The 25,110-nt window shown below is 47.6% G+C and overlaps 2 protein-coding genes across 5 annotated transcripts in view; both read left to right on the top strand.

Annotated features, from left to right (window-relative positions):
• The first annotated feature begins 365 nt into the window (after positions 1-365).
• The window catches only part of CEMIP (cell migration inducing hyaluronan binding protein), a 110,790-nt gene continuing 86,045 nt past the window's right edge, over positions 366-25,110 (top strand). For 2 of the 4 annotated variants that reach the window (XM_015292039.4, XM_004943834.5), the window contains exon 1: positions 5,978-6,106. The gene's annotated coding sequence lies outside the window, so the exon portion shown is untranslated. Of the gene's footprint in view, positions 456-537; positions 664-765; positions 2,619-5,977; positions 6,107-25,110 lie in introns of those variants that run through there. The other 2 variants (XM_040706933.2, XM_040706934.2) reach the window with 2 other exon arrangements.
• LOC415478 (transmembrane protein 2-like) overlaps positions 5,953-25,110 on the top strand; it is a gene marked incomplete at its 5' end in the record, with an annotated part of 42,896 nt that continues 23,738 nt past the window's right edge. The window contains 15 exons of the mRNA XM_040706975.2: positions 5,953-6,757; positions 6,850-7,411; positions 7,624-7,793; positions 8,109-8,297; positions 8,737-8,906; positions 9,707-9,916; positions 13,690-13,895; positions 15,320-15,389; positions 16,037-16,165; positions 17,129-17,214; positions 17,591-17,722; positions 17,843-17,878; positions 18,129-18,281; positions 19,690-19,867; positions 24,775-24,990. Of these exons, the coding sequence (XP_040562909.2) occupies positions 5,953-6,757; positions 6,850-7,411; positions 7,624-7,793; positions 8,109-8,297; positions 8,737-8,906; positions 9,707-9,916; positions 13,690-13,895; positions 15,320-15,389; positions 16,037-16,165; positions 17,129-17,214; positions 17,591-17,722; positions 17,843-17,878; positions 18,129-18,281; positions 19,690-19,867; positions 24,775-24,990 (3,312 nt within the window). The remainder of the gene's footprint in view (positions 6,758-6,849; positions 7,412-7,623; positions 7,794-8,108; positions 8,298-8,736; positions 8,907-9,706; positions 9,917-13,689; positions 13,896-15,319; positions 15,390-16,036; positions 16,166-17,128; positions 17,215-17,590; positions 17,723-17,842; positions 17,879-18,128; positions 18,282-19,689; positions 19,868-24,774; positions 24,991-25,110) is intronic.

Here is a 25,110-nt window from a genome sequence, read left to right as displayed (position 1 = left end):
CAATGAAGACAGGGATGAGGTGCTCCTCAGGGCAGCAGTGCTGCTTGTCTGCCAGGTGTGGGTTTGCAGAAACACGTTGGAGTGACGTGCATGGAATCATACAATCACTCAGGTTGGAAAAGACCTTCAAGATCATCAAGTCCAGCTGCAACCCAACCATGCTGTGGTGGCGTGCTGTCTTGCAAAAAAAAGAAAAAGGAAAGGAAAATAAAGCCCTCACCTCCTCAGGGTGTTCTCCTGTAAGGGTAAACGTGCTGCTTTCAGGATTTCATTGCGCTGTGGGTACGTTGCCCGCCCTGTAGGGCTGCCAGGAGCTGCGGGGTGGGCAGTGCGCGCCCCGTGCCTGCAGCTTCCCCGGGGGCGGCGGGCACAGCTGCGCTGACAGCGGCTGGAGGAGCCTCGGCAGCCACAGAGCATCCATCCAGCGCGGCTCCGGCTGCCCTCCATGCCGCCGGGTGAGCGGGGCAGAACGGCGAGGGGGCGGGGGGGGGAAGCAGCGGGACACCGACCCGACCCAACGCCGTGTGTGTGTTGCAGGTGCCCCCCCCCGGCTGGGGACGGCCGCGGGCCCCCCGAGGAGCTGCGCCCTGGTGCTGGTGCTGCTGGCGGTGCTGGGAGCCCGGCCCGAGGCGGCGAGGAGCGTCCCCAGACAACGGCGATACGGTGACGGCCTCCGGGGAGAGAGGGGGTGGGCAGTGCTGGCGGGGGGAGGAGGAGAGAGGGAGAGGAAGGCGGTGCCGCTCCGGCCCGGGGCTCCTCGTCTGTAGCCCAGCTGGGCTGGGGGCTGCCCTAAAGGCGGCGATGGGAGCTCCGTGCCGCTGGGCTGGGGCTGCCCCTGCCGGGGGGTGGGTGCGGCTGCCGGCACCGACCGCTGCCCGCTGGGAGGGAGCTGCAGGCTGACCGCCCGCCTGTGCTCTGCTGGGTGCCGTGGTTTCCTCGTGGCTTTGGAGGTGGCTGCGTGCAATCGGCCTTTCGTTCACTTTCTCCTTAGTTCCTCGGGGCTTTTTTAGCATCCGAAGTTCTGTTCATTCCAAGTCGTGCTTGACGCGGTGCTTTGTTCTCTTGCAATGTCTGAGGATTGCTCTGTAGGAAGGATGCGAAGCGCTGCAGCCCTTAACGGTGCTCCTGACTTACCCGCTGCCGTCTGGTCCTGGCGGTCACATCCTGCCGTTTCCCAGTAGCACAGGGTTATGTTTCAGCGATGAATTACAGCCATAAATGTGCACTTTGCTATATAACCCCCCAGCGCGGCAGTAAGATATATAACCGATTTGCTTAAAACATGCAAATAATCCCCTGGCCGGTAAGCCGCAACTACTTGAGGCTGATAACTCCAATCCTGAAATCAAATACAAAATCTTTGAAGCTTCCCAACCGTGCTGGACCTGTAGGAAATGGAACATTTCATCTGCTGCTCAGCAATGAGTGCGAGCACTGCGGGCACATTCCAGGGCTCAGGGCTGTGGCCTCCGGCATTCAGCGGTATGTCCTTATGCTAAACCATTAACTGCTCCAAGCACTGTGGGCAGGATGCAATTCAGCTTCGGGTTCCTCATCACTTTTTCATCAGTAGAGCTTTCATGGATGCTCCCCAGTCTCCAGCGAAGTCGCAGCCTACTGATGTCGAATTGAATTGTTTTATTTCTCATTTCTCGGGGTGTGAATCGAACCTTTGGGCTCAGCCTGGGTGGAGGAGTGCTGTGTGGGAGTATGTATATATTTGCTCTGAGCACCTCAAATATAAGCTCCAGGGAGCCCCGCATCTCCCACAGCAGTACTAATTGTCTGCAGGAGGAAGCCACAGCCTAACCCTGTTGCATCAGGGCAATGGCTTTGCTCAGCCGTTTAGCATTATAGAGAACGTTATAAACATTTTAGAGTGCATATACAGCATTATAGAAAACATTAATTATATACAATCCCACTATTGTACCTCAAAATCTGTTCATTGTGAATCTATTGATTTGACCTGGGGAAGCACGCAGCGAGTTTGTCAAAGGGATTCAACAATTTGCAGTGCATCCAAGGGATGCTGCAGAACATTGATGGAAGTGTGTGTGTATGTGGATATAGACCCACCAGGGTTCTTCACTGCTCGTCTTTAATAGGTTTTGCTGTATCTGTGGCTATTTCAGAGCATAGCCCGGGTCCCAGCAGCTCATGGTGGGATGTGGAGCATGAAGAACTGCTGCACAGCCAAAGCACCCTGCCCGGGGCTGTGGGCCCACGCAGACCCAGCCCCTTCCTCCATCCCAATGCCAGCAGAAGTCCCCTAAGTCAGAACCTGGGCCAGAAGTCGCCAGAGAAGCAACTGTCCTGTGACGTGCTCCTCAAACTTGCCAGATATATTTCAGCGGATACCTTTGGACCTGGCTTGGCCTGGAACCTCTTTCGGTTGTACAACTGTGACCGAAACGCCAAGCTACCCAAAATGTACTTCAGTCCCCTCAAGATGGCGCGGCACAAGCTGAGGCCTTTCTTGCTGCACAGGATGCTGCGGCTGCTGGGGAACGTGGGTGTGCTCACCGAGGGCCAGCAGCACAAGGTCTTCACTCTGCTCAAGGAGCACATGCTGAAAGCAAGGAAGATACCACCAAAGCCCAAAGCGGAGCACAGTGGTAGGTACTCCTAGAGGTGTGTTTTGATTCTGTGTTGCGCCAATGAGTGAGATGAGGCTGCTCTGGTTTGCAGGCCCCAGTGCTTGGCCGAGCCACGGCCCAGGTTAATAGATTCCCAGAGAGGCGGTGGGTGCCCCATCCCTGCAGACACTGCAGGTCAGGCTGGACAGGGCTCTGAGCACCTGATCAGCTGTAGGCGTCCCTGTTCAATGCAGGGCAGTTGGACCAGATGGCCTTTAAGTGTCCCTTCCAATTCAAATGCTTTTTCTTCTATGGCTGGGAGTGAAGGTGCTCCAGCAGTGAGGTATTAGGAGGGCAATGTGCCACGGGTCAGTTGTGAGCTGTGTTCGTGCTGTCAGCGAGTGCTAAAAGCCATGCTGTGCTGACATCCCCAGTGTGGCTGCCAGGCCCACAGCAGCCTGAGTGCATCCCTGATGCACACACTGGGAGTGTGCAGCTTCCGGGACGCAGCTGGGCTAGCACCTCCTGCTCCCACGTTGAGGTGAAGGAGTAAAAGGATCTGAGGGTGCTGGTTTACAGCCTGCTAAACACAAGCCAGCAGTGAGCCCAGGTGGCCAAGAAGGCCAATGGTATCCTGGCTTGTATCAGAAATAGTGCAGCCAGCAGGAGCAGGGAGCGGTGCCTGGAGCGCGTCTTGTGTCTTGTGGGCAGCGGTTGAGGGAACTGGGATGGCTCAGTCTGGAGAAGAGGAGGCGCAGGGGAGACCTTATCGCTCCCTGGAAGGAGGTTGTGGTGAGGCAAAGGTCCGCCTCTGCTCCCAGTAACAGCGATGGGATGAGAGGGAGTGGCCTCGAGTTGCACCGGGGGAGGTTCAGGTTGGATATTAGGAATAATTTCTCCTCCAAAAGAGCGGTGATGCATTGGCACAGCTGCACAGGGGGGCGGTGGGGTCACCGTCCATGGAGGTGCTGAAGAACCGCGGGGATGTGGCACTGAGGGCCGTGGGCAGTGGGCACGGTGGGGTGGGCTGAGGTTGGATCTCAGAGCTCTTTTCCAGCCTTAATGATTCCATGAAGTGCCCTGCTGGGAATTGGGGGCCGTCCGTGGAAATGCGTTTGGAAGACACAAAACCGAGGCAGGAAAAAAAAAAAAAATAATGCAAAGAAACACAAAGGATGGCAGATGTGCAACGAGGAAAAGAGGCGCGGGGAAAAAAAAAACATATTGAAGTAAACGGTGCTGATTTAATGAGGGGGACTGCAGGAGGTGCCCTGAGTCACGGGGTGAGCGGCGCCGCCGGGCCGGAGGACGGCGCGGCAGTGAGGGCTGTGCAATGGCGCCCCCTACCGGCCGGCGGCGGAGCAGCGCGGGGCCGGCAGCGCTCGGGCGGCGGATGGGGGGGGAACGTGGGAGCGGGCGTTGCCGAGGGGACGCTGACTCCGCTTCTCCTTCCTTTCCCCGGGTGGCAATAAGGAAACAGGATAGCGGTCAGTCAGGGAGTGTGCCCGGGAAAGGCGCTTTCAGGAGCCACCCTGTGAGATCGCATTTATTTTTCTGTTTTTAAGGAAGATGTGTGGTAGGCGGTAGGCTGCCGTGGTTTCCCATTGCAGGAAAAAGGAAAGGGTTTTAGCTCACAGGCACCAATATGCAGAATGTGTGTGCTTTCCTGGAAGTGAATTGGTGCTCTTCAAAGAAATGAGGTGATCTGTCCGTGATCTGCTCTGTAATCTCCCTCCTTAGCAGCTGAAAGCTTAATACAGGAGAAAACAGATAGCTCACCTCCAAGGAGGATTCTTTCCTTTGGAAAGGGCTCTCAGCAGTGCATTTCTGTGGGTTTTGAGGCTGTAGGGGGAATGGCTGTGAAGGATTCGAACCCTGTCCAAAAAAGGACCCATGGGAACCAGAGTCGCCTTTGGCTTTTCTAACAGCCTCATAGGGCGCGCATGGAGCTGAGTGCTAACTGAAATCTGCGGGACATTTATTTCTGCTATCGCTGGGTTGGTTGTGTTAATCGTTGCCGTCTTTTATTTAGGTTGCAAGTAAGTCCATGGAATCTTATTCAGAGTTAATATTTTAAATACAAATCTATGAGGCTTCAAGGGACCCGAGAAGCGTAAAATGGAGGTTTGGGTTCCCTTCTACCTCCACTCCACATAGGGCTCGGGGTAATTGGAGGCGATGCACTCCTGTTTGTCTCGTCCCGCCTGCAGCTCCCACCGGCAGATCCACCTGGCTGCCAAAACCACGAACCCGGGCTGCCGTATCTCACGTCCATACATGTCACGTTCAGATAGGAACGAGGCGCAACACTGACTAACGCTGCTTCTTTTTTGGAAGGAAAATGCCAAAAGCTGTTTGAGACAGGAATAGAAGTGCCAGCGTTGCACGATCAGTGAACAGCCGGCAGCAAAGGTGGCAGCCTGAGCCTCTCCCGGCATGTTCCTCCAGGCTGGGAGCTGCATTCACACCCACCAACACCCGGCATCCAGAGCAGGGTGTAGAGGAGCAGTCGTGTCTTCTATTCTGCCCACTGTTACTAACATACTTACGGCCTCTTTGTGCCCTCTGCCAGAAGAAATCCTCAGCTGGAGTAGATTTCAGTGGTGACAGATTGAGTGGTTTGACCAGATGATGGCACACAACTGTCGCTGAGACGCGGCACCTGTGGCTTCGCAGCGCTTTGGCTTTGGCCGTATGTGGGAGCACTGCTGCCTTCTGGCTCGGCCTTGTTGCTGTGAGTTGGGATGCAGAGTTGGGAAGGAATGACTGAAGTAAGCGGTGTCCCCAGGAAGCTCTGTTCTGCTGTGTTTTACAGCCTGGGGAGAAGGTGATATTCTGCTTTATGGAAAATAAAAGTGGTGGTGGCGCTGCCAGGTGCACTGAGGCTGGGCAGGTGTCTGCAAGAGCGAGGAGTGTGGTCCATGGCAGAGGGGTGAATGCATGTGGATTCCTTTGAGGCACCTTCTAAAGGGAGAGCCTTTGGCTCTGCATTCAGGTTCGCCAGGTGACATGAGGTGAGGCGACAGACACCTCTCTGTTCACCTGCTGCATGAGGTTCTGATGTTCCTCATAGAAATGCTGCAGGACGGGGCACCCGATGGGAGCACGCACTGTGCCTGGGGACCCAAAGCGAGCCCCGAACCCCACAATATACCTGGGGCTTCTGAGTCCCCAAGGTAACCCCCCAGGATGCCAGGGACAGCCCCAGCGGCTCAGGGTCTGGCAGGGGGGCTCTCCCCAACCCCAGCATCTGGACGCCGGCCGCGGATGTCAGTCCGGGCTGGAGGGATCGTTCCCGGCTGGGAGGAGCCAGCAGCAGCCGGAGCTGCTGTAAACAGTGCGGGCACCGCCGGCGGCTGGAAGATGGATATAAATAGGGAGGCAGAGGGGAGGCAGCCGGAGTGGAGGAGCGGGAGCTGCCTGCGCCTGCCTGCCCCTACCTCTGCCTCTGTCCCTGCCCAGCAGTCGTGCCGGGAGCTCCCGGGAGGCGGCCGCCGAAGTTTGCGGCCCCGCGGTGCCGGCGTTGGGTAAGTGTTCTTTGCAGCTGGAGTTTGGAACCCGCCGGTGCTTCCCGTCGTTCTGCCGCTGGGGTGGTGGTGCGGTATTATTTTTTTTTCTTCTCGTCGTCGGCTCTCTGTTCGTCCCGTTGTTGTGGTCGCCGCTCTGCGCTCGGGGTTGTGAGGAGCGGGGAGAGGGAGGGGTTTCTGTGTATGCGGTTAGGTGGAGGAAAAAAAGAGAGGAAAAAAAGAAAGGAAAAAAAAAAGAAGAAGAAGAAGAAAAAAGAAGCAATCCAAAGCTAAATACGTCTTTGCGCCGGCTCCGTGCAAAGCCGCGGAGGAGCGGCGGGCGCGGCTCCGCACGTGTCGGGGCAGCAGGTAGCGGGGCTGCGCTGCCTCTGCCCCTCGCACCGGTGCCGGTGCCGCCGCGGGACGCGCCGAGAGCAGCGAACGGCAGCAACGCGCAGGTCGGTACCGCGACCCCCGCTCCCCCCACACCGCCGCGCATCGCCGCGCTGCCGCTGCCCCCCTCTCTTGCAGGGCCGTGCCCGCAGCCCGCCCCGCACCTCGCCCCGTGGCACCCCGGCTCCGACACCCGCCGCCACGCCGTGGTGGGCCGGGGGGCGGCTCTGCGGCTCGAGAGCTCCGCTGCTTTCCACTCCCTCGTCATCCGCGACGGAGGTAAGAGGCCCGGGGGACCGAGAGGGGGATGGATGCGGGTGGCGCCCCGCGTTTCCAGCTCCCGACCCCGCTCCTCTCCCCGCACCCCTCAGGGAAGGTGGTGTTCGCCGACCGCCCCCACGGGCCGCCCATCACGCTGCGCGCCCGCTACATCCTCATCCGGGACGGCGGGGAGCTGCACGTCGGCTCGGAGCGCTGCCCCTACGCCTCGCGGGCCACCATCTCGCTGTACGGGAGAGCCGCCGACGGGGCGGCCGTGGACGGCTTCGGGCAGAAGTTCCTGGGCGTGGGGAGCGGGGGGGTGCTGGAGCTGCACGGCCGTCGGCCCCGCTCCTGGAGCCTCCTGGATAAAACCCTGCACCCCGGAGGGCTCCGGCACGGCCCCTACTCCTCGGAGCGGCGGTGGGGCAGCCGCGGGCTCAACCTGCGCGTCCTGGACGCCGGCACGGGGCGGGTAGCAGCGGCCGGGCGCTTCGACACCCACCTGCGGGCCGCAGAGTGCCATCGGCTGCGCGATTTCCTGGCACTGCAGCCCGAAGGCAGCGTGGTGGCGGCCGCCGTGGGGGACTCAGCCGCCCGCAGCCTCACGCTGGAGACGCGGCTGCTGCTGCGGGACCGCTTGCGCAGCCGACACATCTCCCGGCTGGGCTACAGGTGAGCGCGTGGGCGGGCGGCGGGAGCGGGGCTCGAACTTGCGGCCCAGGGGGTCCCGGGACCATGGACAGCTCCGCGGCCGCCGCGCTGCCCGGCGGAGGGGCCCGGAGGGAGAGAGGGAAGGATGGAGGCCGCACCGCGCTGCCTTCTCCTGAGCCGCTCTGAGGGGCCACGGGGTGCAGCTTGGAACTCTCCTTCCTCATCTCCTCCAGGCAGCCCTGGGCGCTGGTGGGGATCCTCGGAGGGGATCCATTTTTAACGGCGGAGGATAAGAGAGAGTATCACGGGAATGGGACGACAGGGTTAGCCGTAGCCCAGAGAGAATTCCTCACCTACGATGGCACCCGTTTCACTGTTACTGCTTTCAGTGGATGGATAAAAGGTTTTGTGTTTGCTGATAATTGTTTGTCTTCTGTTGCTTTGCTCAGCCTTTTCTCTCTGCTATGAATCTGAACTGTCCGATGATATTCGTACCGTTGGCTTTTGCTCATATGCACGGTGACCACGCTAATGGCAGCACTCTTATAAAGTACCACTTTTGCCACCTGCAAAGAGATGACACTGACACACTGATAGCACTTCTATTGTGCATGAGGTTATCTAGATAAAAATTACATGGGTGGCTCTTTGATTAATTGTATTATTCTGGCATGTGTAACTGTAAAAAGAAAAAAAAATGGATTGTTTCATTTTTCAGGAGTGCCTCATAATGGGTTTAAAGTGGAGGTGTCCAAAGGAATAATTCTTCATTTAGTGGATGATGTTAGAAGTTGGTTACCTGGTGACAGGATCGTCGTTGCCAGTACGGATTACTCCATGCATCAGGCTGAGGAGTTCAATCTCCTTCCTTGCCCTGAATGCAAAAGCAATCAAGTGAAAATTGATGGTATGAGATTTTTTTATTAAGCTTCTCATTTGAGGTAAATCTTTACATTGTCAAGTCTTCTACTTTCTACCTTCACGTTAATTAGTCTTCTTAGCTATATCATAGAATCAGTGTGGTTGGAAAAGACCACTAAGGTCGCCTAGTCTGAGTGTCAGTCCATCACCACCATGGCTGCTTAAGCCATGTTGTCCCATAGGCCTGTGACCCTGTCACAGGAGAGCTGAAAGGCCCCAGTGTTGTACTGGGACTTAACATCTGACCCGAGGCAGCTGCCCCTTGTAGAACTCAAGGGAGGTGCCGATCTCCTGTGGATCAGTTATTAATTGCTGGGCATGTCCCAAACTCAGAGACTGCTTAAAGGAAAGGCGTGCACTTGCTTGGAGCAATGCAATAATGAACATGTGTTCATGTTGAACAGAAAGGTTTCCAATTTCCACAGGCAGCCCACTTTATCTTCATATTGGTGAAGTCATAGATGGCATCGATATGAGGGCAGAGGTCGGTCTTCTGACTAGAAATATACTTATCCAAGGAGAAATGGAAGACTCCTGTTATGGAGAAAATCAATGTCAGTTTTTCTCCTTTGACACGTTTGGAGGACATATTAAAGTGAGTGATTTTTAAAGCATATTCCTATGGGTGGGTTCAGTTAGTTCCTTTCTTGGCTTGCAGATGAGCAATATAGTGCATGAAGCTGCCGTTGTGTCTGAGGAAAAAGGATACTTGTGGGGAAGGTTTGCTGGCCTGCTTTGCAAAATGAGACTTGCAATGGGGCTGTGCCATTTGTTCACCACATGCACAAAAACGTGCCCTTCTCCAGGCCAGAGGAGATTCATCATCTCCATCGCAGTAGGGTCAGTGTGAAGTTGCACATGTTGCAAGATACTGCTGAAGGAATTGTACTACCTACAGAGCAACTTGCTCCGTTCAGGGCTCAGCTGAGTGCTGGGTCCTCCTGTTGTGCTTTGCTTTCCTCTGGGTTGTCGCAAACGTTTAAAGTTTTGCTGTTCCAGAGGCTTTGTGTAAAATAAATCCATTACCAGCTGGTGGAAATCTGTGCAGGTCTGGCCTAAGATCACTTGACAGAGATTAAGTTGTCACGAAATAGAGCCTGTTGGTAAACACTGTCTCTTTCTGTAGCTGGTAGGGGTGTTTTGTCTGTGAAGATGTTAATGCACTGACACACAGCTGTTGCTGAACACTGCATGCTGGTTGGCAGCTCCTCTTTGGAGCTCCTCTGCAGGTGCTGCTGTGAGTCACTGTAGGGAGCTGGCACCCTCTGGGATCAGGCCCTGTCCTGTGTTGCAAACATATTGCCTAATAGGAAAAAAACAACAACAAAAAAGCTTTTCTTTTTTCTGTGTACTTCTGTTGCAACACCTTACTTGGATCTACATTTCTCTCAACAGATCCTAGCGAATTTTAGCTCTGTGCACATGTCAGGTGTGGAGTTAAAAAACATGGGGCAGCAAATCCTGGGCAGTTACCCTGTGCACTTTCACATGGCTGCAGATGTCGATGAGAGAGGAGGGTATCAACGCCCGACGTACCTTGATAACCTGGCTATCCACCACTGCTTCTCTAGGTGTGTTGCCATACATGGGACTCATGGCCTGCTGGTAGGAAACCTGTTTTATTAGTACCAAGTTAATTTCTTTGCTTAAGAGCCGTTTGAGATGCAAGGAGAAATCAGAATGCTGAAACAAATCTCCCCAGGGGATATCTTGGCTTCATCTGACAGATGAGGACTTCTGCTCTGACAGTGCAGCTCTTACAGTTGAATTTTGGGTTATTTGTATTGTCTTGATAATTAATATTATTAACGATGTGGTGAGATATAGTGAATTCTTTGCTGTGGTTACTCTGGGCAGTTTGTGGTCCTATAAATTTTCGTTTAAAACAAAAGCAATGCTCTTTTAATGCACCTGATGGAAGCAATGGACCTGTAATTTGCAACAGAGATTAAAAAAAAAAATGAGAGTTGTTCAAGTCAGAATAATGTGAAACAATCCAGAAGTTTTCACAATAGAGTGGGAATGCAACAGGAGATGTACAGACCCAGAAATGCCTTTGGGAACTTGGTTTTGACCCAGATATCACAAGTGTTCTGGGGAGAGGAACTTAACACAAAAATCCACACATGCCCCAGCTGGAAATGCAGATTCCCACTCTAGTCCCAACATGTCCAATTGCTCTGTCAGACCCTGAATGGCATTTTAGTGTTCATGGGCATTTCCTCATTCATTTGATGTGTGTGTAGGCAGAGACACTCCCAGAACTATCTGTGACCTCTGACGTTTTCCTGGAAAGCTTTTCTCAGCCCCGGGCATAAAGCTCTGTAAGATGTGGCATAGATACCACATGGTGGGACCCCAGTGCAAGGGGTTGTATTCATTAAGATGCAACACTGGACTTGTATGACGGAGAGCACTTTCCACATATCCTAGTGAGGCACTGGCACAGGTTGCCCAGAGAGGTGGTGGGTGCCCCATCCCTGCAGACACTGCAGGTCAGGCTGGACGGGCCTCTGAGCACCTGATCAGCTGTAGGTGTCCCTGTTCAGTGCAGGGGAGTTGGACCAGATGGCCTTTAAGGCCATTCTATAATTCTAAACAGTATTTATAATGTCCAGATCACTCAAAATTATTGATTACTTTCTCTTATATGTGATTCACTCTGGCTATCATTTCTGCTTTTGTAGACAGAGCCCTTACATGGCGGAGACTTGTACAGTGCATGTAGATACAGCTCAACTCCCTTTCTCTTCCCATTGTATTACACCCTGTGAATAGCAGGAGCCTGGCAGGCATGAAAAATTAAGCCATACATTTATGTTATTTCTGAGAATAATGATGCATACTCTGGGCCTTTATCAGAAGGGAGGTTGTCAATGGGTTATCCAGGTGTGTGAGATTAAATGGGCACAAAATTAGGAATCAAAGCATGAGATCCAGGCCACCAGCAGGTGATGCCTGGGGGCTTTGAGTCCACGAATTGGTTTTATAGCAAAGGTTAAATACGTGATTCTGTGAAAGAATCATGTGGTTTCAGTGCTGCCATTAAGAGTAATCAGAATGTATTTAAAATCCTTGCTTTAAGATAAAACAATCCATAGTTCCAGAGAACTGTATGTGTGTCAGTGCAAGGCAGTTAGCTAACATAGGTGGGAGCTGTGTGCCAGGCCCTTCTCCCACCTGCTCCTCCTGCCTGCCAGCCTCGTGCCCCTTTGCAGCCACTTTGCAGCTTGGGTTACTCACTGTGGCTGGGCAGCAGGCTGTGACACGCTGCTCACTGCCCTGACACACGTCACACATACCGCAGAATACTGTAGTCTTTCATGTATAAAGTTGCAGCGCCTCAAGGTCACTTATATTGTGTTGCTGAACTATATATAATTCAGTGTTTGGAGGCATGTTAATCATTTGGCGTTGGGCTGTGGGCTGAGTGGGGACAACGTGGTGTGCTGCCATGCTGTAATGTACTGATGTCACAGTGCTGCAAGGTGGCTCTTCTTTTCAAGCCTTTAGTTCTGTTTGTGATGTGCTGGGATCAATTGGTTATTGCTGTTTTGATCTAACAGCATGGATATGCACAGCTGCCCAGAGAGCCGTGGGTGCCCCATCCCTGGAGGTGCTCAAGGCCAGGTTGGATGGGACCCTGGGCAGCCTGAGCTGGGGGGGCACTCAGCCCATAGCGTTGTGTTGGAGCTCGATGATCTTTAAGGTCTCTTCCAACCAAGCCATTCTGTATGATTCTGTGACCCTTCTCATTCAGTGCAAACGTAAACTTTAAATCTCTTTTTTTCTGGGCAGGAGAGTGAATAATATAGTTCCATGTATGTAAGCTTTCAGGGCTCCTGTGTGTTTCTGAAGCCACCACAAATCATATTCATTAAAGCTAAAATCTATTTTTGGTGACAAGACTGGTTTTTAATGCACTTCTCTGAAGCACAGATTAGCTGAAGTTAGCTAAATTTCTAAGAATGAAACTCCCTAATTGAAATGCTCTTTGCTTTACGGCTGCAGGCAGCTTGCTTTATACATTCTCTCCAAAAATAGTCTTCAGTGCAAGTCCCGTCCATCATTTGGGAGGATATAAGCAGCTAGACTTACTGTTTGTAGCAGGTTAGCAGGGGCACTTGCATTTTTATCTAAATCCATTTCATATCCGCATTTCCAAGTCTCAGCTGATGGACACACTTTCTCTCTGTGTTGCTGTGTCTGAGTTCGTGGTTATCTTCCCTGTAGCTCACCCTGTGTTATCTCACTTATGTGCAGAGTCTCAGTGGAGTTCCAAAAATGTATTGGATGGGAGTTGGGTACCTGGCCGTGTGATGCCTCATTTTTAACCTGAACACCTCACTGAGCAGCAAATGACAAATTCAAGGAGGGACTGCCAGGAAAGCAATGAAATCCAGTAGAAATATACTTATGGGAACTATAGTGTTTGTGACTCCAGATGTTATGTATGGTTGTAGCCCATTAAGGTGTGATTACAGGATATGAACTGAAATGGATTTAGTTCAAGTTTCCCTCTGTGTACAGGAATGACCAAGCAGGTTAATATTAATCAATCTTGCAGTTTTACATGGACATAACTCTAATTGACGTCAACAGCCATTTTGCATGCCTGAAGAATGAATACATAGGCTGGCAGGGATCATGTGAAGTACAAAGTTCGGTTTCAGAGAGATTTAATAACGAATGGCTGTACTTTAACTAACCTGATTTAGTATTCACATTTAAAAGAAGGATTTCTAAATTTGCCTTCATAAGGCAGTACATCAAAGGAGGTTTGTGCTAAGTCCTCTTGGTCAAATTAGGATTTAATGCATGTCAGTTAATCTTAAATAGGCTAAATAGTGAAATACCAGCTCTGCCCAAGCTGATCATTACATTAAGGGGACCTCCACCTTCTGAGAGGGGAGGAAGAAGAGCAGCCTTGAAAAGAAAATTTACCTCCTATACTGTGTTTTAAAGATTTTTTTTTAAATTTTATTTGAGAAACCTGGTCATGAAAAATGTCTGAATTAGCTAGGCTAGCTTTTTGTGATACCACTGATATTTACACAGATATTCACGCTGTGATTCTGAATCAAACATACTCTCCTAGAGCTGAGGGCAGATTTAAATCCAGTATTTTACAACTTTCCTTAAATTATGCATATGATCTTCCTCGGAGTAATTTTAATAGCTGCTCTACTGCATAAGATCAGTCCACTTTAATGCAAACTGCATGAGCATTATCTCTTGGACCAGTGCACATGAAGGCACTGTACAGAACAATGGCAAAACCCTTCCATCAGTGTTTCAGAATTTATTGCTAAGCAAAGCATGCCATTGCTCCCACCGCTGTTAGCATCGCCATCTATGGCCTGTATGCTCTTTTCCAGGTAAAAGACACCATTGGCTATGACACTCTGGGGCACTGTTTCTTCCTTGAGGACGGGACGGAGCAGCGCAATACATTCCAGCACAACTTGGGCCTGCTCACCAGGTCAGGAACCATCTTGCCCTCGGATCGCAATGAAGCGATGTGCCTTGCCATCAGGAACCACGTCTATGGGAATTACATTCCAGTGCCAAGCACTGACTGCATGTAAGTGCTCCATGAGATGGACTTACTTTTAGCACTGGTGCTAAGCTTTATCGCTGCGTCTTAAGGAATGCTATGTTGAAACAAATATAATCATAAATACGTAGAGCGCTTGGCTTGTTTCTGAACATCTTTCAGTTATTTTGAGCAAGAATCATAGTCTTACAATCATAGAATAGCTTGAGTTGGAAGGGACCTTAAAGGTCACCCAGCCCCAACTCCCTGCCATGGGCTGGTTGTCCCCCACCAGCTCAGGCTGCCCAGGGCTCCATCCAACCTGGCCTTCTTAGTTAGTCTGCAAGACACAGCTACACGAACACCTACAGTACACGAGGAGATTTAGTGAGAGTGTAGAGATTAGCATGAAGTGCCATGAGCCTCATTTATAATACAATAAATGATACACTACTATAGCTTACCAAAGTTATCTTCCATTTTGGATAACATGGGCACTCATGATCCGTGTACTGACCTGCCTAGTATTTGCAAGTAAGAATATAATTTAGCCAAGGAAATTTGTATTTTCATGATCTCTGGAAATGAATCAAGTGGCTAAACTCTACTTATTTTATTTATGTAAGTAATCCAATCGAATTAACAACAATTATTGTTGTAGAATTGCTAAGGTTGATTGTACAGATCATACAGGTTTATTGCACACCTATTTAGTCATTCTACTCATGCAAATGGGTGGGGATTCCTGATCACGTAATAGTTAAAGTAGACAAAATATTATTGAGATTTCCTGCCTAGAATGATCCAATTAGTTGGTATAGTCATGAGAAAAGGTTTGCAGTGTTTTTACATGTGTTTTTTATGATAGCAAAAGATGTTATCAGATGAAGCAAGACAACAGATGATAATGTTTTCATAGCTATATCTGGCTTCTGTTTGTGCCACTACTTGATCCTCCCTCTGAGGCAAAAACTCTTTATTTGAACAAATGTCAAAATAATATCTCCTTAATCTCCTGTTTAACGAGCTATTTGTGGCTTGCAAGGACAGTTGTTTTGTTTTCCAAGTAGAAGCATCATAAATCCATATCGAATCCCCTACCTCCTGCCATTGCCCCCACAGGTCCAAAAAAAAAAAGAACAAGAAGTTCATTTTTCAGGCATTTGCCAAAGCTACTTCAATTTTGGGGAAAAAGAAAAGAAATAAAGACACCAGGTTTCCTTAAGGTGCATTTAACAGAACTGGAATTTTGTGTTAATGGTCTCATATAATTTATTTGTTCAGCATGTGGCTTTATAAATGAATGTCTGACATCACTAGATGCTTTCTTTCCCTTCAAGAGTATCATTAAAAGGTTGTGTGGCGTTTTAAATCAATAGGAGGGTTGTGGCTGAAGTCCAGCACAGTGCTATGAAAACGTATCCCTTCCTGTTTGGTAACTGTTTAGGATCATTTTGATTTTGATTTTTCAGGGCTGTCAGCACTTTCTGGATTGCAAATCCTAACAACAACTTAATAGAGAATGCAGCTGCCGGTGCTCAGGTAAAACCACTTAACAGCAAGAGCTGTACTTTGCCTCCAGGTCCCATATATTCTACTCTTTTTGATGTTATTAGTGTGAGGGCAATGAATTTTTAGTAAGTCATCACAGAATCTGGATATGCATTTCTGTAGCCTTTCTCTCTGTTAAGAATTTGCCCACGTTTGTCTCACAGTTGTTTCTGAGATTGATTTCTGTCACAGCTGTGGCTGGAAATGATGTGTGGCATCTCTTAGAAAATGCTGTTTCTTATTTGTAGTTAATAGTATAATGCCCAATAAAATTCTACATTTATTTGTATAGATACATACTCTTTCTGTGTTATTATCTCTAGTGTTTAACCAAATCCTGTCTGTGTTTAACGTGGCTATGCAGACGAGGCTATGTTTTCTAATAAGCCACCTGAACTTCATCTACAACACATGGATTTTTAAAACCTCCGTGTGTGCCCAAGGGGCCCACAGTGCATGCCAAAGGGAAAGTCAAGAGGTATATGAGTATGGGCTGTTGTGTGTCCCTTGGGACTTGCACGAGTTTTGCAGGCTCAGCTGAAAAATCTGGCTAGCATACTGGGAAGCACCAAGTCACCAGGATAATCTCTGTCACTAATTGCCATGTCCCATTCTTTGGACCTCCCTTTGTTTTTTAGGATGTTGGGATCTGGTACATCTTCCACCGGGTTCCAACTGGACAGTCTGAAGGACAGTATCCAGAAGGACAAGCTGAACATACCCCCTTGGGAGTATTTTACAACAACAGAGTCCACTCCAATTTCAAGGTGCGCGGATGAGTTTCGTGTGTTACCACCCATATAGCGCTGTGGTGTAGGGCTGACCATGTGCAGTGTTAATTAAGTATGGCTGTCTTACAGACACTTTACGTTCAGTTGTAGCACTCTTTCTACAATAAAGAGAGAGCTGAGCAGAATGTGACTCCCAGTTCAGGGGTCTTTGTTAGAGTGGTTGTGCTCAGACTGGATGTGTACCTACTGCTGAGGTTTAAGGAATGATGAGCAGGATGACACTGAACGCTGCTGTTGGCCACAGTGATGCAAGGATGTAGAGGGGTGAGCAAAAGTACCTTGTCCCAGGGTTTGCTCATCACCTTTGAAAAATGAGACCAAATATTTAAGGGTAATTCCAAGAAAAACACATTTCCTCTAATATTCTGTTGACATGAAAACATAACCTGTGAGCTATAAAAAGTGTTTTCAACTTATTTCTCAGGATTCTAGATTGAAATCAGTGCTATTTTCTGGGTCTTGTGTACATTACATCTTGGTCGATGACAGCTGTTGCTCTATCTCAGTCTTTAACTTGGTTGCAGCAGCTCATGTTCTCTTTTGACTGCTGGGAGACTCGACTCTTTTTATTGAAAGCTGTACTTCTTAACAACAGCCTTTTTCCAAAAAGTTATCAAGAGCTTGGCAGAGTCCTTTATTGCTGTCAGCAAGAGAGAGAGAGTGGGAGTTCAGTGCCTTGCACTGGGTCAGAAGACAGCTCAAGATGTTGATGCGTGACATATGGCAGAAAAGGCTCTGTCCTGACTTCAGCATACTGCATCCTGTGCTAATGTCACCCTGAGCAGTGCCAAGTGACACTGAGAGGGGAGAGAGAGCCCAGGCTGCAGGCTGTTTCTCTGCCTGCACTCGCAGGCTGCCCGTGCTCATTGATAAAATCTGTGAACCCTGGCCTCTTGTGTACAGTCTGTTAGAGTAATTGGAGTTGTCTGCTTTTTTCAGGCTGGTTTGTTTATTGGAAAAGGAGTAAAGACAACAAGAGCCAGTGCTGAAGATCCCAGAGAGTATCTCACTGTGGATAATGCCAGGTAAGCACATGCTGTATGGCTAAGCACTTTGGATACTTCTATTGCTTCTTGGCTTCTGCATCACATTTAGCAGGTCATTAGTGCCTCATTATGGCTGGAGAATCTGAAAATACACACAAGCTCTCTCTGATGAGCAGAAACAAGTATTTCATAGCTATGCACTGAATTGTTTGCATTTTTGCTGATCAGAAATGATATACATGCATTTGGGATTATAAGGACTAAGCCATGAAAGGCTTGAAAAGTCTAGATTCCGTTATTCATTAGTCGGTTTGTGAACTTCAACGTTACTTATTAATTACTAAGAAAAACTTACATCTGAAAGATGACATCAGAGATCGTAAGAGAACCGCATTAACCAAGCTTCTTGCTTCAGGTTTCGCCCACATCAAGATGCTGATCCTGAAAAGCCGCGAGTTCCTGCCGTAATTGATGGTCTCATTGCTTTTAAAAATAATGACCATGGGGCCTGGGCCAGGGGCGGTGACATTATTTTCCACAACTCTGGGTAGGTTCCTGTAATTTCAAGCTGCACCATTCCCCCCATGGCAGACGTGAGTGGGCCTGTAGGCCAAATTCCCCTTCGACGTTCGTTGTAATTTGCACCTCTGTGCTTTCCCCATCCCAGGTTTTCAGACAACGGAATTGGGCTCACGCTGGCAAGGTAACTTCTTCAAATGTACCTTCTTGTTTTTCCTCACAACGTATCAGACCAAAGAATAGAAGCTGACACCCTTCCCTGGGTCTACTATTTCCCATCCCAAATCTACTATTTACTGTAAGAAACGTTTCCTTCCGAGACCACACATAGCCATTGGCTTAATAAGTTGTGTAAAAATACTATATGTTTTGTGTAATTAACAGTGTGAGTTGATTGGTTGCGTAGTTACCTATGTTTCTTTGTCTGCTTGTAGTGATGGGACATTCCCAACTGACGATGGCTCTAGCCTGGAGGTGTCACGCTCCATTTTTGTTGGAGAAAGCAGCAATCTGGGCTCCCAAGGAGGCCAGAACAGCTACTGGGGAAAAGGGGCAAACGGAGAATACAGGACACTGCCCAGAAACAAGTGAGTTGTTCCTCTGCCATTCCTTCCTGTTAGAGCAGCATGAAGAAAAGCCTCGGGAATGAATGTGGCTACCAACGAGTAATTTGTACTGGGTGTTTAAATAACTGTAGAGACCAGAAATAATAAGCATCCAAATAAACTTCTCTTCAGGACAACAGTATGAGAGCACTCTCAACTGAATGTTTGATTTAATTTGCTTCTTGATTTATTAGTCACTGGTGAGTGGACTAGAGAATCTGAGAAATAACAAATTGCTTTTGTGCAGTGCTTCATTAACACAACATTGACCTGGCAGAGCAGCTCCCTTATGCCATGCCTCCCTCGTGCCCTCCTGCTGGCATAGCTGGGTGGACAAGTGCAATGTGTCAAAGGGGAAAGGTGTCTTCATTACTGCATCTTATTTTTCTTTCAACAGCCGTATGTTATTTCTTGTTTTGATAGCAGCACAACCTTCTCTCCAGCAAAAGCATCACCAGAGCAAGCTGTGTTTCCCCAAGTCTAAATTCTTCCCTAATGTATGTGTTAGCTGATGCTCATCCATCCTTAAGCCCTCAGTAGGGATTAATATAACCTGGTTCTCAGTGACCTTCAGGCTATGTGCCCATTTGCTGTCTGCTGCATGGCTTGTATGTCTGAACAAATCGGCAGTCTTTCTGGATGTGGTAGGCAGTGACCTACCCTGCCATGCTGCTACTGGCCAGCTCTCATTTCCGCCTGTGAAGCTGAAACAGGCCACCCTTTAACCAAACACTGCCAGAGCCAAGCAAAACTTGGCGCCTTCTCAAGACAAGCCATGGAAAGGGCAGGTCCTCTCCATTGGTGTTTCCTTCATCGCCGACAACTTTACAACATGTCCACAGGCTGGTACTGCAGGAATCAGCTTTCTATATGAAGTGCTGCAGGCTAAGTTTTGGGGATCGTGTGTGAAGTGGCTTGTGGGGAAAGCAGAAGCTGTGCTGCACCACTCTGTAGTTTCTTCTATGAAGACACTATTGCCTCCAGAGAGTGTGACTGATACCATTTTTTCAATCTAAGTGTCTTTCTTTGGAAGACACTAAGGTCTTCCAAAGAAATCTCTCTATCCTGGAATAGAAAACTGCATAGCAAAGCTGCCACACAGCCCTCTGGGGCTTCCTCATGCCAATTCATCCCTGGGTGGCAAGGGACAAGAGCTCTGAACTGCGTTACCCTAACCTTATGTAACCTGTGTGGGTCATTGTTCCTTGAGCCTTATCCTCTAGAGATAAACAGAAATAAAAGTTCCATCTACTGTGTGCTTAGCATCCAGATCCCTCTTTTGGGAAAAGAAAGGTCTACCAGCTTCTTGTTGACAGCCTTCTGTGCTTTCAGGACACGCACTTTGTCCACGCTTTTAGCACAGGACTGTGTTTGTTTTTAAATCTCACAGGACGTTCCCTATTCGTGGATTCCAGATTTATGATGGGCCTGTCAGGATGGCAAGATGCACTTTCAAGAAGTTTACCCCAACTGCTGACCGATACTCAAGTGCCATCGGCTTCTTCATGAAAAACTCCTGGCAGATAAGCCCCCAGAACAACGTGTCACAAATCCTGATGGAGAAGAGTGTAAGTAAAATGGGAATGCATGCTATTAGATGTGGAGTTGTTCAAAGTATTAAGAAGTGGTGAGAGATTTATCCAAGAGCAGGAATTTCCAGGCTGTGGTGCATGTTACATTAGTGAGTACCATCACTTCATTTTGCATGAAATTTCTTTTGATGGTTATTTACAATCCATTAACATTTGAGAAATATCAGTATTAAGGTACCTTATACCTGGGCATATGTACACAGAGAAATCTTCAGTAGAGGAAGTTTTCACCTTGCAATCAGAACAGCCAGAGCACCATCCTGTGCAGCACTGCCAGCTAATAGACAGTGAAGACCTGGTGAGAACCTGGCCTCAGAGGTGAGGTATCAGTGGTATCAGAGGTATCACAATGAGGTATCAGGAGGCAGCAAGCTGCAGTACAGTTCTTACAATGAAAGAAGCAAATGCAATTAGAAGCAAAACCATGGCCTGTTTTCTGGGGCCAGCAGTGAAATTCCTGTTGAGAACAACAGGGACTTTCCTTGAGCAGCGAGAGCAGAATGGAGCTCTGTATTTGTGTCTTGGCAGGAGCCATAAGATGCTGAGCAATTCCAGTCCTTGTTCTAGATTCCTGCAGGGATCATGGCTCTGAACACTTGGCTTGGGAAATGATAAATTCCACCTGGCTCACTCCCAGGGATCATAACCTCTCCTTACGTTTTCTTCAAACAAGATCTGTGCTTGTTAGGATGTCCGTGAACTGCAGTAACTTTGGGCTGAGGTTTGGCTTTATCTTGAGGAAAATTTCCATTGCTCCGGGATTGACCAATATCACTACTCTGGCAAGCAGTCATTTTGTCTGTCCCCATCTCTGGTACACTTTAGCTTGACAACAAGAGGGTTTTTCATGAAAGGGTGATGTTGACTGCAGTCACTTGACTGCTCCTTTAAAGGACAGATCCTGCACATTTTGGTAAAGAGGTCTCAGTAATTTTAGACACCTTAGGGAGATTTGGAGCAGTAATAAGAGCTAATTTGCTGTACTTCTTTATGTCTTCCATGGGGAAATGGTTATAAGACGATCATGGGAAACATGAATGAGAAAATCATCCTGGAACACGGATGAGGAACTTAAAGGAAAATGTATAATGAAAAAGTTTGTTCAGTGGAAGAAAGTGGAAATTTTCCTTCAGTAATGGCTGCAGGACTCTATCCAGTGGAATGGCTTCAGACAGATAATATCTGTGCACATCAGTGGCAGTGATGGTTACTTGAATGCCTGAAAATGCAGATCTTTAATGCTGTTGTGCCATTTGAGGCCAATGTTCTGGCACTTTATCTCTGAGGGGTAGTTCAGTAATGCTTTGCCTTTAAGATCTGAGGTTTTCAAGGTAAGAATAACCAGAAGACTTACTAACTACTTCTGTAAAACAAATTAAAATAATACAGTGTCAACCCGTTACCAAAAAAAAAAAGCTAATGACATTATCCACTGTCATGGATGCACATTTCCAATGAATGTCCATTCCTCAAGTTGATATTTTGCCAGTTTCAAAACCATTTATGTTTGTAACCACCTGCCTCCCAATGGTTTTCACTTTGATTCTATTTTATCTGGATTGAACCCAGATGTGCTAAATCTGACTTCAGACTTGAAGGATAGTTTATTGTTTTGTTGCTAATTACTATATGGGGCAATATATCTTTGACCAGTTAAGATAGAACCTATAAACTGTTTTAATTAATTTTCCATCTCCAGGCTTCACTTTATTACTTTTTCAAGGGTAGCTAAATACTAATTCCCTGAAGGACTATCATTTTACAGCTGATTTCTAAGAATAAATTAAACATTACTGCAAGTTGTACCACGATGATAAAACTATTAGTCATACTGAAAGAGTAATTGTCTAATTAATCAGACAAATCAGCTGGTTGGTTAGACCACAAAGTAATAAAGCTCGTCAGGTCTTGTTTCATTCCAGCATAAAAATAAACTCTCAGGTAGAACAGAAGACTGAAACATTATGTTCCACACGAATTATTCTACCTGCCATTTTCGTTGACAGACTCTCATGTATGGAGATATCTGTGCATTTTTTTTTAAATAATGATGGACTGCTTAAAAAAATAAATAAAAAAGGTGCTTTAGAAAAGTTATTTCGATGCAGAGGAGGCAGTAATTGGTTTTAACCCAGCTGAGGGCTGGTCTGACGGTTGAAGTTTCCTGTAGGTCTGATTACTGGCAATCAATGGGAGTTGGTGAGCTCAAGGAGACAGCCCCAGAGCAGAGCCGTGCCCAAAGAGGACACTTGTGCAGCATTTCTTAAGAAGACTCAGCAAAGAATCACAGAACTGTAGGGATTGGAAGAGGCCTCTGGAGATCATTAAGCCCAAGCCCTACTAAAGCAGGTTCCCTACAGTTGGTTGCACAGAAAAGTGTCCATGCAGGTTTTGAATATCTCCAGAGAAGGAGACTTCACAGCCTCTCTGAGCAGCCTGATCTAGTGTTTTCTTTTTAGTCACAAAACATTTATCCGTTCCTGCCTTTGCTGTGTTGCTGCACAGCTGTAGAGTGAGGTGAGAATCAAGAGGTCGTACAAAGCTGTGTTAGCTTTCTGCCTTTGGACAGGCCTAGTTTTACTAAGAAATGATGTACTCTAATAACCATCTGTCATATGCCTGTCAGGCACCAGACAGGTAATTCAAGTGGCCCTTACACCGTGTCACTCCTGGGTGGTTCACTTCCAATGAAAATGAGATGTTTGAATATTGGTGTGGTATGTGGTAGCTAGAAGTGATCTGTCTCCGTGCTCCTTTCTGTCTCATTCCTAGCTCATGGACGTACTTGATAAGCTGAGTCTTTCCTTCCTTCACGTGAATTCTTTAGCAGTAGCTGCAAACTCAGTGCACCTCCTGTCCCTCAGTGTACAAAAGCAAGTTTGTCCTGAGATATAAAAGAAGAGAGTGATGCTACTCATTAACATTTCCATACCATTTCTGACTTTCAGACTTTTAGAGGAGAGTGTTAGAAATGAGATTAACGTTAGGACCAAAACAGACTCCTTCCTGGATGGGAGCAGTGGGGCTGCTAATCAGATGTCAGCAGTACAGGCTGTACCTTAGTTTATTTTGAAGGACAGCTGACTTTGTTCTCTTCCCCAGTGAAGTGCCCATTTTCAAATTCAGCCCCAAGACGTGCACTGTCACAAAGTGTTTATAGCAAAGCTTTGAGCTGCAGCACAGTGTTTGCATTGTGCTCTTTTATGAATTAAAAAGATCCAAAAAAAAAAAAAAAGAAAAAAGAAAAAAAAAAGAAAAAAAATCACAAAAAAAAAAAGTTCCCCAGAACTTAGAACATCCTTCTTCTTTGCCAATAGCCCTTTGGGTAAAAATGTCCTGCAGCGGAGTAAGAAAAGATTTTAATACACTGAAAAATACACACTGAATTTCTGTGTGTTTGAGCCTTTTTAAAATGAGACTGCTTCAGGTGTTTGTTTATGAGGCTGATACTTAGACAAGGAGGTGACAAAACCATGGATTTAGGGTTTAATTTAATAGAGACTTAATAGAGCGATGTAAGACTTAATAGAGACTTTAATAAAGACTTAATAGAGCGATGTAAGGCTCTTGCTGCTTCCTTCTGCAAGTCGTTCTTGTTGCAGTAGTCATTCTTTTTAAGCCAGTGGGACTTTCCATCTAACTGAGAATCACAGTGCTCCTCCAGTTCTCCTAAGATTTGTATTATGGAAAAAAAAAAAGCCTTTAAAGTCCTTAGTGAACTTGCAGCATAATCCTGCTGACCCTAATTCTTACTCCTGTGAACAGTCCAATTAAAATTATTTGAGCAAAATGGAACAAATTATAGTCCTTTGGGCCAGCATGATCAAGTTGCTACTTACGCTGTCTCTTTCAATATACGTTGCTTCAGGGTTCTTTCTGCGTACATGACCTGGAATAACTATTGTCTTGATTTCCTCAGAAATTAATCATCACACAATGCAATAATTTGCTCTGCAGGCATTAAAATATCCCATGCCTTCTTGCTGAGCATCTGCAGCTTCCTTATTTTGTTGTATTTTCATATCGGGACAGAATCTTTTATTTATCTACTGAAGAATTTTGTAAATAGAGCTACGCACAATGATGATAATGCTCTTTCTTGTTTGTTTTTCTTGCCTCAAAAAATATTCTTCAGAGGATGCATTAGGATGTACACTAGCACCACTGCTGAGAATTGCTGTCACTTTTATGCATTCTAAAAGGTTTTTTGGAGAAAAAAAATATATGAAAAAATACATAATAGAATAATAGAACCATTTGAGTTGGAAGGGACCTTTAAAGCCCATCTGGTCCAACTCCCCTGCACTGAACAGGGACACCTGATCAGGTGCTGATCAGGTACAGCTGATCAGCTCTGAGCACCTGATCAGGTACAGCTGATCAGGTGCTCAGAGCGCCATCCAGCCTGACCTGCAGTGTCTGCAGGGATGAGGCACCCACCACCTCTCTGGGCAACCCTGTGTCACAGAATCAGGAACAGCCATTGGAAATATGTGAGAAAATTCACCATAGTTTTTGTAGTTTTTGTTTATTTGATTACAACTGGGGTTAAAGATGATTACTTCTCTGTAAATTTCATAATCTCCCAGTACTTCCCTTCCCTTTGAGTCATCCTCTTATTTTTGACACAGCACAATTTATTGCTGTGCGATTTCAAAGAATAAATGGTTTTGTGGGTATGGTTCAAAGTCTAATGCTTAAAAAATTATTTCCTGCAATTGAAGGGTGAAAACCAATGTAGCCAGAAATCTAAGTGGAATAGGCAAAGCAAAACTCTTGCTCAAACAACAATACTATCTAGCCTTAGATGTATCACTCTATTGGCTGTTAAAACACTGCAAGTTCAAGCCCTTACAATTTTTCTTCTTATTGTCTCCTGCTAGGTTGGACTGAAAGTGTTTTTTGGCAGAGCAGGCCAGTGGTTTGGAAATAACGATAATGACGGTGACAAAATGTCTGTCTTCCATGATCTGGATGGCTCCGTGACAGGATATTCCAACACTTTTGTAGGCAGAGCAGACAACTACCTGCTCCGTCATCCCGGCTGTGTCACCGTCCCCCGCTGGAATGGGGTGATGTGCACTGGTAAATATGCACAGGTAAGGGGGGGTTGCATGCAGCGTCGCTGCGTGTGTTGGGTGGGAGTCCCCAAACACTCTGTTTGGGGTGGTGGAGTGAAACCCGTTGAACACTCAAAAAAATAACAGGAGAATAATACT

Source organism: Gallus gallus, chromosome 10, assembly GCF_016699485.2.
Source record: "Gallus gallus isolate bGalGal1 chromosome 10, bGalGal1.mat.broiler.GRCg7b, whole genome shotgun sequence".
NCBI lineage: Eukaryota > Metazoa > Chordata > Aves > Galliformes > Phasianidae > Gallus > Gallus gallus.
Note: the sequence above shows the minus strand (reverse complement) of the source record. Positions and strands in the feature narration are given on the sequence as shown.